General features: G+C 55.6%; 1 protein-coding gene across 1 annotated transcript in view; it reads left to right on the top strand.

Annotated features, from left to right (window-relative positions):
* The first annotated feature begins 2,434 nt into the window (after positions 1-2,434).
* Positions 2,435-18,020, top strand: part of ARRDC1 (arrestin domain containing 1) — a 34,792-nt gene continuing 19,206 nt past the window's right edge. The window contains exon 1 of the mRNA XM_027902403.1: positions 2,435-2,601. Coding sequence (XP_027758204.1) covers positions 2,484-2,601 — 118 coding nt within the window. The 5' untranslated portion in view covers positions 2,435-2,483. The remainder of the gene's footprint in view (positions 2,602-18,020) is intronic.

Below are 18,020 nucleotides of genomic sequence, written 5' to 3'. Positions count from 1 at the left end.
TCCCCACCCTCTAAGTAAGGAATTTCTTCCCAATATCTAATCTAACCCTGCCCTCTGTCAGGTTAAAACTATCTCCCCTTGTCTTGTCACTATCTGCCCTCTCCCTATCAAAAAGTCCCTCTCCCTCTTTTTGATAAGCCCCCTTAAGATACTGGAAGGGCCCTCATTTATCTAAGCACAATCTCCTCTCTTGCAGTACTGTAGCTGTGCCACAGCGTGCACAGCCAGGCCCAGGGCGCTTTTGTTCAGCTCCTGGTGCAGGAATCCTTTTTATTCACGTTGTGACCTTGGCAGAGCAACTTTGCAGGGCTTAAAATTAACTTCTCTGCAAACAAGGCACATAAATCTCGTTGTCAGGAGAAGCCGTGGCACAGCATGAGGGACTTGTTTTTTGGTGAAGGAGGTTTTTTTTACCCTGAGTTGTCACAGGTGCTGAGTTCCTCTGGGGAGAGGGTGCTGGTGCTAACCCAGGGATGGGGTGGCCCCAATTGTCCACCAAACCCTGAGTCTTTTCCCACTTTCCATGGGGGAAGTGGATTTACTGAAATCTGCTGTAGCTCATGTTGTTTTCAGCCCTTCTGGTAATTTGTTTGGTTTTGCTGGCAGAGCTAAACAGGGGCTGCAGAGACTGATGAAAGGAGGCTGCAAGCTCGTCTTACAAAAAAGAAAAGAGACTGGAGCAAATTGGCGTGCACAGTCTGGGAAAACAAAAGCTAAGGGCAGCACAAGGAGAGCGGAGTGCAGATGGATCCCAGGGTACGCCCTGCGGGAGGAGATGAGCTGCAGGAAGCCTGTCGGGTGTCTGTGGCCTCTGACTACGTGCAGGCTGGAAACAAGGCTCTTAAACACCAGAGGGAGGGCCTGGAAGGGCTTCCCAGCACGAGCCCTGTGTGCCCAGAGCACACAAACTGCTTTACGAGGGGTTTTATGTTGTACCACCCACTCTAAGGCAGCAAGGAGGGTCCCACAGCCCTGTGTGCCCAGGCTGGAGTCACTGCAGGTCCGTGGGAGGATGTCTGTCTGTCCGGCCAGGTCCGGGCTGGGTGTGCTCTGCAGATAAACATCTCCTTTTACACTTATTCATTCTGCCTGTGTACACAGCCTGCTCGCCAGCGGCCGGGAGGTGCCTTTCCCCGGCGCTGCCTTTGGTGAGGGTTTTACAGATGGTTTTTATTCAATCAGGCAGCATTTGGGGGAGGGCACAGCAAGTGTGATGGAGTGTGCTGCTCACCCTCAGCTTCCTGGGACACCCCAATTGGGCCTTCACCTGCTGATCCACAGGGAGCATGGGGCCGTCACTGACTCCTCAGCCCCAGTCCCAGCTTGTCCATCAGGTCTCTCGTATTTGCTTCTTGCCTCACTTAAAGTGATTGGGGTTATAAAAACAGGAGGGGGGGAAAGGTGACAGCTGGGCCCAGAGAATTACAGGGAGGAAATGAGATTAGAGGGAGCAGGGATCACCAGGAGGCAAGGTGGCCCATGCTGGGTAGCCAGCTCCTTCTGCCACAGCCTGACCCTACAACCAGCTCCTTCCTTCACAGCAGTCAGGGATCCGTCAGCTACTCCTTCCATCACAGCCTGACCCCACAATCAGCTCCTTCCCTCACAGCAATCAGGGATCCATCAGCTGCCCCATCCCCCACAGCTTGGCCCCATAACTGGCCCCTTCCCTCATAACAGTGGAAGATCCATTGGCTGTTCCTTCTTTCACAGCCTGGCCCCACAGCTAGCTCCTTCCCTCGTGGCAGTGAGGGGATCCATCAGCTGCCCCTTCCCTCACAGCTCAGTCCCACAACCAGCCCCTTCACTCCCAGCACAGCTGGGCTGCCGGAGCTGCCCTTTCCCTCACAGCCCAGTCCCACAACCGGCTCCGTCCTTCACAGCCTGGCTCCATAAGCAGCTCCTTCCCTCACAGATGTTAGGCACCCGTCACTTGTTTCTTCCCTCATAGTCTGACCCCACCACCGGATCCTTCCCTCACAGCCGTCAGGGATCCATCAGCTGCCCCTTTCCTCACAGCCTGAGCCCTCAGCTGCCTCCTTTACCCTCATACAGTTCAGGGATTCATCAGCTGTTCCTTCCCTCACAGCCCAGTCCCACGACTAGCTCCTTCGCTCACAGCCTGGCTCCATAACCAGCTCCTGGCCTCAGAGAAGTCAGGGATCCATCAGCTGCGCTTCCCTTTCAGCACAGCCCGGCCGCGGCGCTGCCCCGTCCCTCAGACCTTGCCGGTCCCCTCAGACCCTCCCGGTCCCTCAAACTCTCCATGTCCCTCCGACCCTCCGCGTCCCTCAGACCCTCCCGTCCCTCAGCGGGCCGGGCCGGGCCGGGCCGGGGCGGAGCGGAGCGGGCGGCGGGGGGGGCGGCGCGGTGCGGGCCCCGCCCGGCGGGGCAGGGCCAGCCGGGGCCGCAGGTGCCGAGGCTGCGGGCGGAGCGGAGCGGAGCGCAGGGAAAGCGAGCGCAGCGGCCGGGCCGGCGCGGCCATGGGGAAGGTGCAGCTCTTCGAGATCCGCCTGAGCGAGAGCCGCGTCGTGTACAGCCCCGGGGAGCCGCTGGCCGGCACCGTCACCGTGCGGCTCTCGGGCTCGCTGCAGTACCGAGGTGAGCCGGGCCTGCCGTGCCCGCAGCCCGCGGGGCGGTGCGGGTGCCCCGGGGAGGCTCACGGGCTGCCGTGGGGTTGGAGCCGGGCAAGGGCCGGGTTTCCCCCTGCCCGCCGTGGGTCGCGGGGGCTCCGGCGCTGGCACAGCCGCTGCCGCCCCTCCTGCCATGCGGCGGCCCGGGAGGGGCTGATGGGAGCAACCTGCTGAATTATTTCCTCCTCCGCTTCCTCTTACTTTTTCTACTCCCGTCCCGTAAATAAGCAAACACGGTCCCCGCACCCCTCCCGAAACAACCCCGGCAGCCCGCGGAGATGGTGAGTGCCCGAGGTGGCAGCGGGACGTGGTGGAGGAGCCCGGTCCCTCCTTCCCGGAGCCCTGCCGCTTCCCTGCGCTCCGGCATCGGCCCCGAGTCCTGGTGTCCCTGGGCTGGACGGAGCCCAGCAGGCGAATGTGGCAGGGCAGGGCAGGGGGAGGAGGTGGGCGATGCTGTGTCCCGGTGGGCACAGCCCTGCCCCGGCAGGAGGGAGGAGGTGGGCGATGCTGTGTCCTGGCAGGAGGGAGGAGGTGGGCGATGCTGTGTCCCGGCAGGAGGGAGGAGGTGGGCGATGCTGTGTCCCGGCAGGAGGGAGGAGGTGGGCGATGCTGTGTCCCGGCAGCAGGGATGCCCACTCACCTACCCACCCTCTCGCAGGCACCATCAGCCGCGTTGTAACATCTCGGATGAACTCGGCCGTCTGAGTTGTGGCTGAACTAGTCTGGGAGATGCCCAGGCTATGCACAAGGTCCTGTGTGTGCCAGGGGAGAGAGAGCCCGCCGGGCACAGTGGTCTGGGCTGTGTTCCTGGTATTGTGGGGTGGGGTGGGGTGCCTGCTGCTCCACGTGAGACCCAGGCCTCGCTCGTGGCTGGTGCAGTCCATCAGGACAGAGGGGTGGGGATGGACTGCAGGGAAACGAGCTGCTGGGCTCCGATCTTCCAAACCGGGAGCTTCCTCCCCCGCCTTAGAGAAGTCGTTTGCATTTGCAAGTCAGCTTTGTGCTCAGTGCTGTGGAAATGTGAACCGATTGGCTGTTTTTCCCTGAGGTCTTGCTTGCTTCTCTCGTGTGCACGATTCTTCCTTTGTAACAAATTATTAGGGGGGAAAAAAAAGACCAAATAATGTAAAATGCAGTGTGTCTTGAACGGAGATGTCAGCCTGGATGATGGTGCCTACGCTTGCCTGCGTCTTGCTTTTGCAAGCACCTCTCCCAGTTGTCTGCTTTTTGAAAGCTTGTGGTGGAAAAAAGTATCTAGGACAAGTGCAAACTTGTAGCCTGCTTAATTCCTGTCAGAGCAAAACACTTGCAGATCCAGCGTTTATCTCCTCAGAGTACTCCCAGAGGTGCTTCCTCCAGCGAAGATGTTCTTAACGAAGTCTGGCTGACTTCCACCCCCGGCCCATCCCATTGATTTCCACCCCTGTTCCTGAAGGTGCTTTCTGGGAGAGATTAGAGTGTTTCTAAACTAAACTTGAAGAGTTTAGTTGCGCTGCTCCCCTGGCCACAGTTATACCTTGCTGCTGCCTCTACAGCTCCCATCTTGGAGAGGACCTGCCAGGTTCTGCTCTACACCAGCTCCCCTTTGCTTCCTGGTGTGTTTCCCAGTTGTTGTAGGGAGAGGAGAAGGCGTCTCTTTGTTCCAGACCTTCTTTCTGCTTCCTTATTGCTTTGATTCTGTGAAACATCAGGGTCTGGTCTGGTCCCTTGAACCCAGGAGGGGTTTGGATCTGGTGTTTGGTGCTAGTGCAGGGATTTTGTTTAGAGCTGGGGCAGCTGAGCAGGGCTCTAGGAAAGCTGGCAGAAGCACAGAGCCAAAAACTGAGGTGTGTTCCATGTGGCTGTTGCATCTGCTGTGCAGAGGTGACCTGAGCAGCTCTTTTAGGCTGAATTTGCTGTGCATTGGCTTCACAAGCTGGAGCAGAAACTTTCCGTAAGTGTTGTCTGAACTCACCCAGTCAAGTCATGTTGGGATACAAAACCAATATCTGCCAAGTGCAAGGTGGCTCTTTGCTGTGTGTTCCCCCTCCTGCCCTGTAGCTTGTGGTCTCTGGTGTTTAAACCCTCCACACTGGCACTGGGGAATCTCTTGGATTCCTCTCCCTTCTGGATGGAGGAAATGTCTCTATCAGAGGAAGAGGCTCATGTAGCTGCTGAAACACCCTTTAACAGCAATTAACCTGCTGGGAAGAGATCTTAAAGGGAGCAGTCAAACCTCTTGAGCTCCACAGGGATCCCACAACCTCTGGTAGTTTCCATTTCCTGAGCCAGGCAGGCCCGGTGTGGTGAGAGTTCAGGGCTGTGGTGTGTGAGTGACATCACAGGCAGAACAAGCCTGTAGATGACTCTTCACACGGTAACTTTTGGCTCCTGAAAATTGCACCTTCTGAAAGGTGACAACGCAAACAAACAGAGCTCAGTTCTGCCTTGCTAAACGCACTAGAAATCTTGGGTCACAGGACAGCGTAACTGGAGACACACCTTTGGGGATCATAAATGTGTCCGTGCCAGCCCTGCTGACTCGTAATGAAGGCTGTTCAGGAGCACATCATCTTCAGCTGACCTTGTGACGGTGTCACTGGTCCTTGGTGACCCACATGGGCCTTCTGGGGAGGGACACTTCTCCCTCTGGCCGTGCCAGGGTGAAGGACCTTCGCAGAAAACTTTTGAGCCTCAGGGGAGAGCGCTGATGGAAATGGGGAATTCCTAATCATTGTGCCTGGCTCACTGGGTAAATCATCAAACATGGGTGTACAAAGAATAATTAATCTTACAGGAAGCTCGCACAGGGACAGCTGGAGATGGAGTTAATTTGCGGGGAGGGAAGTAAGTTTGTCTGGAGCAGGGCAGGCAGTCCCTGTTGCTGGCAGGAGCTGTGCAGGAACAAAGGCTTGTGCTGCTCGGGGATGCTGGAGCACTTTCCTCTCAACTCTGTGGCTTCCAGGGGAGCTGTGTGGATTATTTCAGTCCCTCTGCCTGTTCAGTAAGGCTTCTCACCAGAACAAGTGTAATGTTAAAATAACAGCCCTCTCTGCCAGGTCACTGAGAGTAAAGAAGCAGCAAGTGCTTTCTGGAACAGATTTCAGCACTTTGCTATTCCCTGCTCTGTTATTTAGCTGTCCAGGTTTATGCAGGGATGACTTGACTTTAAAATCACTCCCTTGAACTACAAAGCTCCAGACACAAGTACCTGTGTCTGTTCACGCTCTCGAAATACAGATACATAATTCCCATTTCTGCAGAGCAGAGAGCCCATGAATTGTAATTTCCTTCTCTGATCTTAAATGTAGTAAATATTCTCACTTCTCATAAGGAGAACAGAGAAAGCTGGTGGTGAAGGGGGATGGGGAGCAGATCAGTTGAATCCTGAGCCGTGTGGCCAAACTAAAAGATGACTTCTGTTCCCTAGGAGGGCAGTAGGAAGAAGTTTGGGTTTGGCTGACACACAAGGTGGTTCTGACGTGTGTGTAACCTGTGCCCTTCCTGAGGGGAAGGGGTGACACCAAAGGACTCTGTTGGCCACCATCCTCCTACCACTTGACCTCTGGTACAGTAGAAAACATTGTTCCTGCAGAAAGGCTGTGGCTTGGGCTGCTTGGGAGAGGATGGATTCAGTCCCTGCTTAGCAAAACTTGGCTCTGCCCTGAGCCAGAAGTTTGTCGTTAAAGGTGGACTTGAAATCTCTGTGCTGGCAGCACAGGTCACCTGCACACCATCGGGTCCCACGGCTGGTCCCTGCTTTGGGATGTGATGTGGGGAGGGAGCACAGCACCCAAGGAGCTGAGCAAGGGCCTGTGGGGTTTGGAAAGCGGGAGCAGCTCCGAAGCTGCCGCTATCCCTGGCAATCCTGGCAGTGCCCAGTGAGGTCCTTGAGCTGCCTGGTATCCGCCAGCAGTGGTGGGTGCCAGGATGAGGCGAGGCTGGCACTGCTGTGCAGGAACGCTCCTGGATGGTTCCGGCAGGCTGGATGGCTCCTGCTCAGGCAGAGGTGGATTAACTTTCCCTCTCATTGTGTGGAGCGAGACAGCGGGGAGCTGTGTGGCCAAGTCTGTCTGAGGCTGGGGAACAAAAGAGGGATTTTTGCTCTCCTGGCTGGCTTGCTGAGAGAGCTCCAGCTCCTCTGGAGTCAATAACCGATCACGAGGTGGGTTTGTGTCTCTTGTCGCTGCCTCTCTGCCGCTCCCCCCGCCCGCGCAGCACTTGTGCTCAGCTGAAAACCTGTTTGCTGCTTTCCTTGGCGAGGAGACGTGCCACGGCCTCCCATCCCTTGTTTAACAAAATGGGAGGATGAGTGGAGTGGAGTTCTGTCTATCTGATTTGCTTCCAAGTGTGACAAACGGGGTGTAAGCGCTTATTCCTTCCCCGGAGCAGCGCAGAGCTGTCAGAGATGTGGCTTGTCTTTCAGGGCTGGAGTCAGGTCGGCGGCAGGGGAGGCTCCTTGGCTGGGACAAAGGAGCCTGTGGGTTTCCATCCCTCTCCTCCTGAGGCAGCTCCCCATCCCTGGCAGGGTTGGGTGAGGAGGAACTGCCAGGGAAGGTGCTGGCTTGGGCCAGCCCCTCTGCTAAGGGATGTGTGGGTGCAGGGATGGGTGCGCTCTGCTTGGCGTGTGTAGTGCAATGTCTTGTTGCTGATAGTCATCCCCAGGGAAGAATCAGGTCTTTAGAAGACACAGAGCTGTCACTTGACTTGCTAGAGGCTCTCATGGCCAGTAAGAGTAGGATGGAGTCTGAGATGAGCTCAGTTGGTTAGAGGATGGCGCTGATATCGTTGTGGGTTTGATCCCCACGTGGGCTTAAGAGCTGAACTTGATGATCCTTGTGGATCCCTTCCAACTCAGAATATTCCATGATTCTGTGACATGTGGACCATCCTCTGTTGTCTGGAGAGGGGATGCTCAGGCTGTTCCAAGAGAAGAAAGTGAGGTGGTTGGGTGTGCTGTGAAGCTGCTGCAGACCTGACCTGTGCCAACTCTTAGAGATAGGTGCTCTGCCAGGCACTGGGGCAGGTCTTTTCCTCCTCCTGCTCCTGGCAGCCACTCCTGAAAGCCTGGCAAGCATGCCAGCGGCTGGGCTTTGATTCTGTGCCTCTTTCCTTGAAGGCTGATGGCTGAGATATCCGACCTACAGTCTTCAGGCTACTGGTGTGACCTCTGGAGTCTGGCAACAGGAATTGCTATGGAAGTTAATTGTGTCTTTGTGCTGCTCTTAAAATCTGTCACTCTTCAAATCTCTTGTCTAGAAATGGAAACTGCTTAGGAGAGGAGAAAACGAGCAAAGGACCAGAGCGCTGCCAGTCAGCTGATTTTTGCCTTGTGTGTGTGTGCGCTCAGAGTCCCTGGTTCGTGTCCAGGATCTGAAACAGAGGTGAAATGGCTTCAAACCACAGAGATGTTCAGGCTTCTGTCTGCTTGTGATGGCTTTTAAACAGCAACTCACACGCCCAACTCTCTCTGGTGGTGAATAAAAACTGGGTGGTGGAGTGCCAGTGTCAGGTGTGAGCGAGGTGTTTTGCTGTGGGTAAGTTTGTGGGCAGAGGCCCCTCACCAGAAAATGGGTACCTGTGGCTGGGTATTTTTTTGCCCAGCATCAAGTAGTGGTTCAGTGCCATGTGGTTGAATTGCACGGCTTGGGCAAACTCCCCCAGGTGTATCAGGACCTTGAGACGCTGGCTGATGGCACTGGAGAGGATATGGGGGTCTCCTGAGGTAAGGACGGGTGCTGCTTCCAACCCCCTCGACATGGTGTGCCAACCGGGAGTTACTCAGAGACCTAGCTTGAAAACACCCTGATCTCTGAGCACCTTAATCTTCCTTAAAAACTGGAGCTGATCAGATATCCTTAGCAAAAGCTGTTTCCAAGAAGCATGAATCATTTCTGGAGCACTAATGCTTATGACTTCCACTCCTTTGTTCTTGCTGACGGCACCGTGTTCTCGGTCGTTCTGGCTCCAGCAGCTCAGGCCAGAGGTGACACCGCTGCAGCAGCTCGCTGTTCATCCCTCCCAAACACACCCACCTGAATCCCAAATGCAATAAGAACAGGACAAAACTGGCTGGGAGGACAACATCTCTGAGGAGGGAAGCTCAGTGTGTGGGTAGGAGTTGGGGAGTGGCAGAAGGGAACTGAATGTCAGGGCCAGGTCCCGGAGGTTTCTTTTCTGTCTGCTTGGATTTCTGAGGTGCCTGACTGTGAGCACTGTCTTACCCCCTTGCAGCACTCCCAGCACAGCGAGCATTTGTTATGTATCTGGTGCTCTGGTAATAACAAGAACATAAGTCATCTTTCCAAACTGATGATCTTGCTATAAATAGAGAATCCAGCTGCTTGCGTTGAATGGCATCAAAGAAAATCACAGGAGCAGCTCTTATGCAGTGAAGTGGATTCTGGCTGTTTTCTCTGAAGATGCTGGGGTTGGGGGATTTCTTGACAACAGAGATGTGCAAAAGCAGTGCTCCAGAGTTCAGTGTGGTGTGTGAAATCTCCAGCGGGGAGCAGGTGGGGCTGGGATCTCCCATCCCACGCTGTGCCTTCCTGCCTCCCCACTGGAGAACCTGCCCGCGCCGGTACCTGGGCGGAGTGAGGAGGCACTAAATGCAGGGTTGCTTTACTGCTTGTAAATAAGGCTCTTCAGGAAAAAGAACTCGAAACCTCCCCTGCTGGGAGGAGGGGAGCTGGCTCCGGGCTCGTGCCTGGGAGCTGCAGCAGCACTAAATCATTCGGAGGTGTCTCAGCAGTTCTATCTGCTGAGTTGCGAGTTCGGCGCCTGGAGCAGTGCGGACGGACCTCGGTGCAATTCCGTGTGGTTCCTTCTCTCCATGCTTCTTGTCTCCTCTCCCTGTTTGTGGGCTCCAACCCCTGAAACTGCTGTTCCCAGGATGGTTGAGCAGTCCTGAACGTGCTGCTTTTGCCCTCCTCGGTGCCGTGGGGGTAGAGGCTCACTCTGGACACTGAGTTGTGGCAATATTGTCTGTGCTGAGTCCTTCCAGCCCCAGGCACAGCTGGGGGGTGCCCAGCATGTGACAGGCCTTTCCTGTCCCTCCAGAAGCTGAATTGACTTTGCAATTGCTCATCTCTGAGGATGGGGAGTGGGTTCTGGGGAGTTCATGCTCAGGAGCATCCCTTGAGCCTCAGGAGGGGGTGAAGGAGCCTGATCTCCTCTCCTGAGCTTCTGCATTGCATCTGCAGGGCTGTGTGTTGCTGAGACCAGGACAGCAGTGTCCAGCTTGTCATGGGTGGCAGCGAGGGTCTGCCAAAATGAGCCAGGCCTGTTTTAGCCTTAAATCCTAGAAAAGGGTATCTGAGAGTGTCAGAAGAAAATGAGCGTGACCCAGTCCCGCAGCAGAGTCTGGCCCACAGGAGCCCTTGTGCTCTGGTATTACTGTAAGCCTGTTAAGCATGAATTTCCAGAACTCTTTGAAGCCTTTATTTAGAAGGAGTCTGAAAAGGGAGTAGGCTCTGGTGAATCAAACTCTTTGTGGTGAGTAGGGAAACCTGATCAGTCGGCTGTTTATCTTCTGCAGTGGCTTTTCCACCCAGTGTGGAGGGGTGATGCTCCTGTGGCAAGGGCAGAGGGGCTGTCTGGGAGAAAGAGCAGGTCAGACCTGCTCTAGGGTGTGGGAAGAGCAGAGTGGAGCTGGTGGTGGTCGCTCACAGGGCTGTGTTCCCAGGACATCAGAGGGCTCAGCCTCCCTGGCTGCTCCTTGTGAGTCGCGGCTTGTTCTGCCAGCGAGGTGGGAAAGGGTGCCAGGCTTTGCATTTGCTGGGAAAGAAGGGTTGTGTTAATGAGTTTGAAGGGGTAGTTTGGTTACACCCTAGACCTGACTGGTCTGAAAGCACCCAGCACATCCCTCCTGGAACCTGCAGTGCTCTGTGGTAGGTTGTGGTGGGGCTCCTTGCCTGGTTCTTCCTTATTTAGACAGCCAAGTTGAATGTACCAGAATATCTTAACTGCTCTGGCCTAAAGTAGTGCTAAGTGCTGGGTGGAAACCTATTTCACTTTGGGCAAGCTATAAAAAAAAGAGGTTCCTCACTCCTGTTTCAGTGCTGCTCAGCCCAAGGAAGGGTGGCTGTGGTCCCTGGCTGACTGAAGTGTTGAGTGCTGGCAGGTCCTGGCATCCATCAGCATTCCTGTGAGCCGGGCGAGCTGCTGACTCTGCTTCCACTCCACTTGTCTGGCTGCACACTGGGCATCTGAGACTTGCATTCCCTTCCCACAGGGCTGTTCTAGGGGCCAAATGCTGAAAATGAGGATGCCCTGACTGCTTATGTGTGCACAGCCTTGCTTTGCTTACTTAAATTCAGGGCTCACAAAAATCAGTTTAAGTTGCCCAGGTACCCTGAGAAGGATGGAGTAAGTTAGGACCTATCTTGTGCAGGGGATGACAAGTAAAGCTCTTCTGGACCTCGCTGAGATCCTAAATATGAAATGTTCCTGTACCAGGCTGGCAGCTGCAGACCTTTGGTCCTATCCCAGTCCATCCCACCCAAGAGCACCACAGACTCATCTCTCATGGATGGGATGAAGAAAAGCGAGGATCTAGAAGGCAGACAGGCACTCCACTCTCCAAACAGGTCACAGCTTCCCCCTCTGAATTTCTGTCCAGAGAAGCACAAAGCAAAGTTTCATGAGACTGAAAGTTGGCTGCACACCCCAGAGCGGTTGAAGATTCACATGAAACGCTGCCACTATCTCCTCCAGCCTTCTGCTGCTCTGCAGCCTCTCTGCACTTCCCCTCCAGCTCTCAGAGGGATGGATGTTGGGAGAGGAGGCTGTGAGTGCTGCCAGTGTGGCTGAGGTGGGTGGCTGGCATGGAGATATTCGCAGGGAGCTGTGAGATCTGCCTCTCTCTCTGCCAGATAGATTCTTACAGTGCCTCCTCTGCTGCTCTGATCTGGCTGTTCTCAGCACACAGGGGTACTGCAGCTGCCATCCATGGCTTGGGAGGAAGAGGACAGTCCCATGGTGTGCTGGGGGGGTGCACAGAGGTCCCAAGGGTTGCCCTGTGTCCAGCCCTGCTGGACCCTTCAGGTCAAACAGGCCATCTGTTTAGGATGGGGTGAGCGTTTGGGCTCCCAAAACTGGTCTGATGTACAACTTTCTCCTTCCCTGCTTCCTCTGCAGCCACTGCCAGGCCATGTCCACTGACCCTGCTCTGCCTGCCTGTTGTGGTACAGCCTCCTCTGCCTTTGTGGGCTCTCAAGGCACAGCAAGCCCGTTCCTCCCCTCTCTTCCCAGGCTTTCTGCGTGGCACAGCACTGGGAACTACATCAGCCTGAAGCTTAAAAAAAAAAAACACCCAAACTTGCCTTGTTTTTTGCAAGGGGCAGTTTTGAAGGAGTGACTCCCCCAGCACCCCCTTTCTGGAGCGTGTCTGGGGAGCAGTGAGGTGGCTGTGGCAGCAGCAGCTCGGTGGGGAAGGGGGTGAGGGGTGGGAGGCCCTGCGTGCAGGTGCCGCAGTGTTTTCGTGCCTGTTGCTAAGGAGCAGATCCAAGGCACAGACTTCGTGGCACGTGGTCGTCCCCCTCCCCTGTGGCCTTGTTCACTGGTGGCCTTGTTCCACCCCCAGCCCGACATGTGCAGAGACAGGCTCGTTAAATGTGCTCAGCTGAGGATTTAATTCCAGATGTTCGAGATGACCCCCTTCCCTCGAGGGCAGACAGCGTGCTGATAAAACACTGGCGTGCTATAAATAAACCTGTTGGCTCCACAAGGGAGAAAAGCCTTTGGTTTGAACAGGAGTTTGTTCGAAAGAGGAAGCCCAAGAGTTTGCTTTCTTCTCTCGGAGTGTACGTTGACCCCTGAGTTTGGGGAGGAGCTGGAAAATGTAGGTTTGCTTGTTGCTCTCAGTGTGGTGGAAGAAAGTGCTGGAAGAGATGGGGGAGGATAGACCTGTCTGGGAAAGGGCTCAGACAAGATTTGTTCTCCTGATTTTCTGCAGGCACACACCTGCCCAGCCTCCCTTTGGAGACTTCTGTGTTCCTGGAACCAGGACATCCTCTGTGTGTCCATACCTGGCCCCCCTCTCGTGCTGGGCTGGACTTGAGCTAAAATAACTCCTGCATGGCCAAAATAAAGGCTGTGGGTCGCTTTGCCCATGTGGCACAGCTGGGGTTGCTGCAGGTGGAGTTTTTCCAGGCTGTGTTGAGGAGCTGGTCTGGCCTCCCTGCAGCGTGGGGCTGTGCTGGGTGGGGCTGTGCTTCCTGCAGGCTCTGTGGGACATCCAGGTGGATCCTCCTGCCTCAGCCTGCCAGTGGGCACGTACAGCTCTGTTGCCACAGAGCCAGGGAGAGCTGGCACTGCTGGCCCTTAGGATGGGTTTGCTGAGCTCGGGCTTGCAGAGCTCTGCTGACCTAGAAATCATCTCACTGAAAGGTCAGAGCCAGGAAGGGAGGGACCGTCCCTTTCGCTGCCGTGAGGGGTTTGGCTGGTCCAGCTTCTTGCAGGGTGCAGAGGGCACGTGCCAGCCTGGGGAAGGGATGACTGAGTGGCAGAGCTTGCTCCTCAGGGCTAAATGATGCTAAAGCCAGTGCAGAGGGGGCTGCAGGGGTGTCCTGAGCCCCAGCTGGGCTTCTGTGTGGCAGAAGCATTGCCGTGGGCAGCAGCACAGGGGCAGTGATGGGTCAAACTGGAGCAAGGACTCAGTATTTCCCTGGGAGCCTGTCTGCAGCCTTGGAGCAGGGAGCTGTGTTGGGTGTGAGCTATGTGATGGGCTGGCAGGCTGTGGGAGGTGGGATGTCCCCTCTGGTCACAGGGAGCAGCAGCCAAGTCCTCCATGTGCTGGGGGCTGCTGGTGGTGTGGGAGATGCTGCTCCACGAGTGTCAGCTCCAGACAAGTCACCTCCTGGGGCCTGGCTACAGGCTTAGATTTGAGCTGAGATGGAAAGCACAGACTACTCTTCTAGACAACTCCTCTCCTTCCACATTAGAGGCCAAATCCCTATCCTGCCCCTGTGCTGGGCTCTTGGGAAGGAAGAAGATAAAAACCTCCCCAGACAATCCTTAAGCTTGTGCCAAACCCTCCACTGCCTCCAGCATGGGGTGTAAGCTCTGCTCTTGCCTCACTGACTTGTGAAATGCTCAAGACTATTTGTGTCTCAAGAACTGACAGGATGGACCCAGAAGGATGGGGACATCTGAGAATTAATTAGGAGCTGTTGTTTTAATTAGTAGTGTCTTAATATATCCACACACGAGGGAGTTGTGTGTCTTGTGAGCTCCCAGCCTTCCTGCTCGGCAGACACGAGCCCTTTCTGTCTGATGTTGTATGGGTGTGTTTCTGTGTAAAGGCCATCAGCAGTACAAAAGCCTCATCCTGCCCCTTTTTGGGGTTTCAGTTTCCTTGGTGTCCACCTTTCATGGAACTTTTCTAGGAATTACCCGCTCTCTGCAAACTGAGAGTAACTTGCTCTGTCTGTGGGTCTTGCTCTCTCCCAGGCTCTCCATTTTCCCATCCCGTCTGGTCCTGCTTTGCTGGCAGTTTGGGTAACCCCAAACCCCTCATCTTCATACAGATCCAGGGCAGGGCCTCTACAGGGCTGGAAGATCTCAGGGGGTACCCAAACTTGTGATCTTTGCTGAACCCAGAGGTGTCACTCCAAGGTGGAACTGCGGTGCTGTGTTGAGGTGACTTCCTGCTGCCACTGCAACATCCTTCTGTCAAGGGCAGGTCCCTGCTGCTATGGGCTTGGGAAAGGGGTGGAGGCTCAGGGGGATCCATCACTCCCTTCTCCTAGGGCTGTTTCTGGCCCTTGGGATGGAAAAGGGCTCATTCCCAGCTCATGGGATGCTCTCAGTCCCTGCAGCTCTGGGCGCTCAGACAGCAGCTTGAGGGAATGTAATTAAAAAGTGATCACTGTCTGCCGTGGCTCTGATGGAGAAGAATGAGGAAAGGGGGCTCTGGCTCCCCGTGGCTGCTTGCCATGAAATGAAGACTTCTCTGATGCAGACTTGATGGACTCCCACAGCACTCTCTCCTCCTCTGCTCCCCTGTTATCTGCGCTCAGGGGTACACAAGTTGTCCAAAGGGTGCCCAGGGTGGCTCTGCCATCCATCTCATCCCGAGTATACAGGGCTGGGCCCTTCCTTCCCTGCACCAGGGCTGGCTGGAGCCTCTGGATCCGGCAGGCAGGGCTGAGGCCATGTGGGGATTTGGGGAGGCTTTGGCTGGCAGCACCCCAGGGCTGTTCCTAAGTGCTGTTACAGAGCTCTGTCCTTGCAGAGGAAGGGGAAAGATGGGACATTCAGTCTGTTTGTCCTGTGTAAACTGCTGCCAAAGGCAACAGCCACCACTCCCAGCTCTGCCAGATTGTGCCAGGGGAGGGTCAGGTTAGATCTCAGGGAAAGGTTCTCCCCTCAGAGGGTGGTTGGCACTGAACAGGCTCCCCAGGGCAGTGGGCACAGCCCCAAGGCTGCCAGAGCTCCAGGAGGGTTTGGACAACGCTCTGAGGGACAGGGTGGGATTGCTGGAGTGTCTGTGCAGAGCCAGGAGTTTTCTTGTGGGTCCCTTCCAGCTCAGGGTATTCTGTGATTCTCTGAACTGGCTTTGCTGCCTCCCTTGCTCATCCCCAAAAACCCAAACCAACCAAGATATGGGCATCACCTTCCCCTCCAGCTCTGCCCATACCTGTTGTGGCAGGTGTGTGACACAGATGGGACTTGAAGCCAGAGGAGTTTACCTGGGTCTGGGGCTGAGTGCAGGGTGGCCAGTGAGTCTCTGCTTGCTCAGGACATGACTGGATTTTGGAAATAGGGATGTGCCCATACAACCTGCCCCTGGCAGGGGAGGGGACGCGTGTCCTGTGCTTTCTCTTGCCTGAGATGAAACAGCAGCTCCCCCAAAAAGGCCACCTCACTGGGTCATGAGAAAAAGTAACTCGAAGTCTCCTGCTGCTCTCCTTAAATCACCTTGGAAGAAGGCAGCCGTGCCCAGCTCCTGGCATCTCTATTTTTACTCAGTGCAGAGATGGATATGGCTGAGCTGTCTGCTTTTATTTCCAGCCTTTGGCGCGTGCTGCAGCGTGTTGGCTGGATGTGAAGCTGCCCGCTTCCCTGGATCCCCCAGGGACTGCGGGGGAGAAGGGCTCTTGTCTTCTGCATGGCTTCATCATTCATTTCTTCCCTGCTTGCTGCTCTTTGCCTCCCCCTTCCACTTCCCTCACGGTGTTTGGACTTTGTTTTTTTCCTCTATTTGTTCAAATCACCCTGGGTAAACAGGGAGCAGGAGCGTGGTGACTGGGGCCACTGGTAGCACTGGATTCCAGAGGCATTTTTAGTGGCTTCCCAGTGTCTGGAACGGACCTGTTCTGATGTGAGAAACTTTTCTCACTTGTTCTGTTTGCAGCTTTGCACAGAGATTTCCTTGGAAAGGCTCAGATTGTACGTTTTTCTTCCTGACAGTCAGGTTGACAATCTCTGTGCCTCAGGTGGCTGCTTTTGCAACAGCTCTGGTGGTGCCTGTCCTGCCAGTGCCATTTTTTGGGTTGCAGCTCTCCCCAGAGCCACCCAAGTTTTACCTGTCACACCCCCCTGTCCCTCCTTCTGCAGCCTGTGCACGATAGCCAGGCAAGTCCTCAGTATCTCCCTCTGCCATGGGATGCTCATGGAGAGGCTGATTTCATGGTTAATTGCTCCAAAACCTGGTTAGGAATGACATAAATGATTTGACCCGTTGAACTGGGCACCTCTGAAACCTCACAGATAACCTGGGGGGAACGAGACCCCTGTGGCTGCCAGGCTTTCTTGGGCTCTGGGAATGAAACTGGGGGGCTGTCTGGCTGTCCTGGACCTGCTGTCCCCAGCACTGTGGGGGGAGTGGTTGGACCTGGGGATCTGCTGGCTCCTCCAGGAGCCTGAGGGATGAGCTGGGACATGTGATCCCTGTGTCCAGCCACAGCCCCACTGTCAGCCAGGGGGCAATGCCTGTGCTCAGAGCTGTTGGCCACTCCATTTCTCACTCACTGAGGTGGGGGGGAGCTCGTATTTCTGGAGCAGGTTGGAGAAGATGCTCCCTAACAAATCTCTGCCCCCTGAGCTGCTCCAAGGCTTGTCCTGCATCTGGTGACTTGTGTGCCTGGTGACAGCAGGCTGAGAGCTTTGGGGAGTGTAGAAGAATGGGGAGAGTTTCATTGCTGTGAAATTCCCTTCAAGCCTTTTAGCTTGGAATGTTGCTTTCTGCCCCTTTTTGTTGCCCTCATGCCCCTGGAATGGCAGCCCCAGGGTGTGTGATGGTCAGGAATGTGGCTGGAGAGGGCTGCCCTCGTGGGGGATGCAGGACTGAGGCTCCTGGGAACCCCAGAGCTCTCCATAAAGGGTCTGTCCCTCTTCTGTGGGAAAGGCTGGCTGCAACCAGCCAGTTTGGGATGTCAGTGGTGAATTGAGAAGCCTTGGAGCTGTGTCAGCTCCTGTAGCAGTGCTGGAGAACCCCTGAGCTGGCTGCAGGGAGACTTCTGGACACGGGCTGACTTCAGCCCTGGTGTTTAACCACTGCAGCAGGGCCCACCTGCCAAGGGCTGGCTCTGAGTGTCAGGCTGCAAACCCACTGTCTTGGGTGGCTGAGTCTGTCTGTGTGGGAAGGGAGCTGGGCCATAATGTGTGTGTGTGTGTGCCTGAGCATTCCCACCCACCTGCCTCCCGGGAACAGGAGCACCTCAGCACCGCAGTGCAGCAAGGCTGGAATGGGAGCCTGGAATGGGAGCCTGGCATCCCCTTATCTGGGCCTTGCAGCAGATGGTGGGGATCTATAAACTCCTGTGGCTGAGGGAGGGGCTGCTCAGGGGCTGCTGCTCCTCAAGGATGGGAATGTTCCCCGGTTCTTGGTTGGGCTTTTCTCGCTCACATCTTCTGTGTGAGAAAATGTGGGAGTGAAGAGGTTGAGTCTGGGCTCGATTTGATGGGATCCATCTGTGTTATCTGGGCTTACTCAGAGCAGGACAGGCTTGTTGTGAGCCCAGAGAGGTGGTGGTCTGCCCAGGTGGGAGCAAGAAAGGGGGGGTATAGAGGATGTCACCCTGCTCGTGATGGGCATCGGGCCCAGCATCACTGGCCTGGCCAGGGAGGGAACTGTCCTGCTCTGCTCTGCCCTGGGGAGGCCTCCCCTGCAATATTGGGGCAGTTTGGGGCACCAGCACATAAGGAACATCTGAAGCCATTGGAGAGTATCCAAATGAGGCAGCGAAAATAGGGAAGGGCCTTGATTTGGAGCCGTGTGAGGACACTGAGGGCACTTGGTGTGTTCAGCTGCAGAAGAGGAGACTGAGGGGAGAGCTCATTGCAGTTCCAACTGCCTGGGCAGGGGCAGAGGAGGGGCAGGACTGAGCTCTGCTCTGGGGGGAGCAGGGACAGCCCCCAGGGAATGGCTGGAGCTGTGTCAGGGCAGGCTCAGGGTGGATC

Source organism: Empidonax traillii, unplaced genomic scaffold (assembly GCF_003031625.1).
Source record: "Empidonax traillii isolate 1590-97213 ecotype Southwest subspecies unplaced genomic scaffold, ASM303162v1 scaffold869:size279042, whole genome shotgun sequence".
Classification (NCBI taxonomy): Eukaryota; Metazoa; Chordata; class Aves; order Passeriformes; family Tyrannidae; genus Empidonax; species Empidonax traillii.
This window is presented reverse-complemented; position numbering and strand designations above follow the sequence as displayed.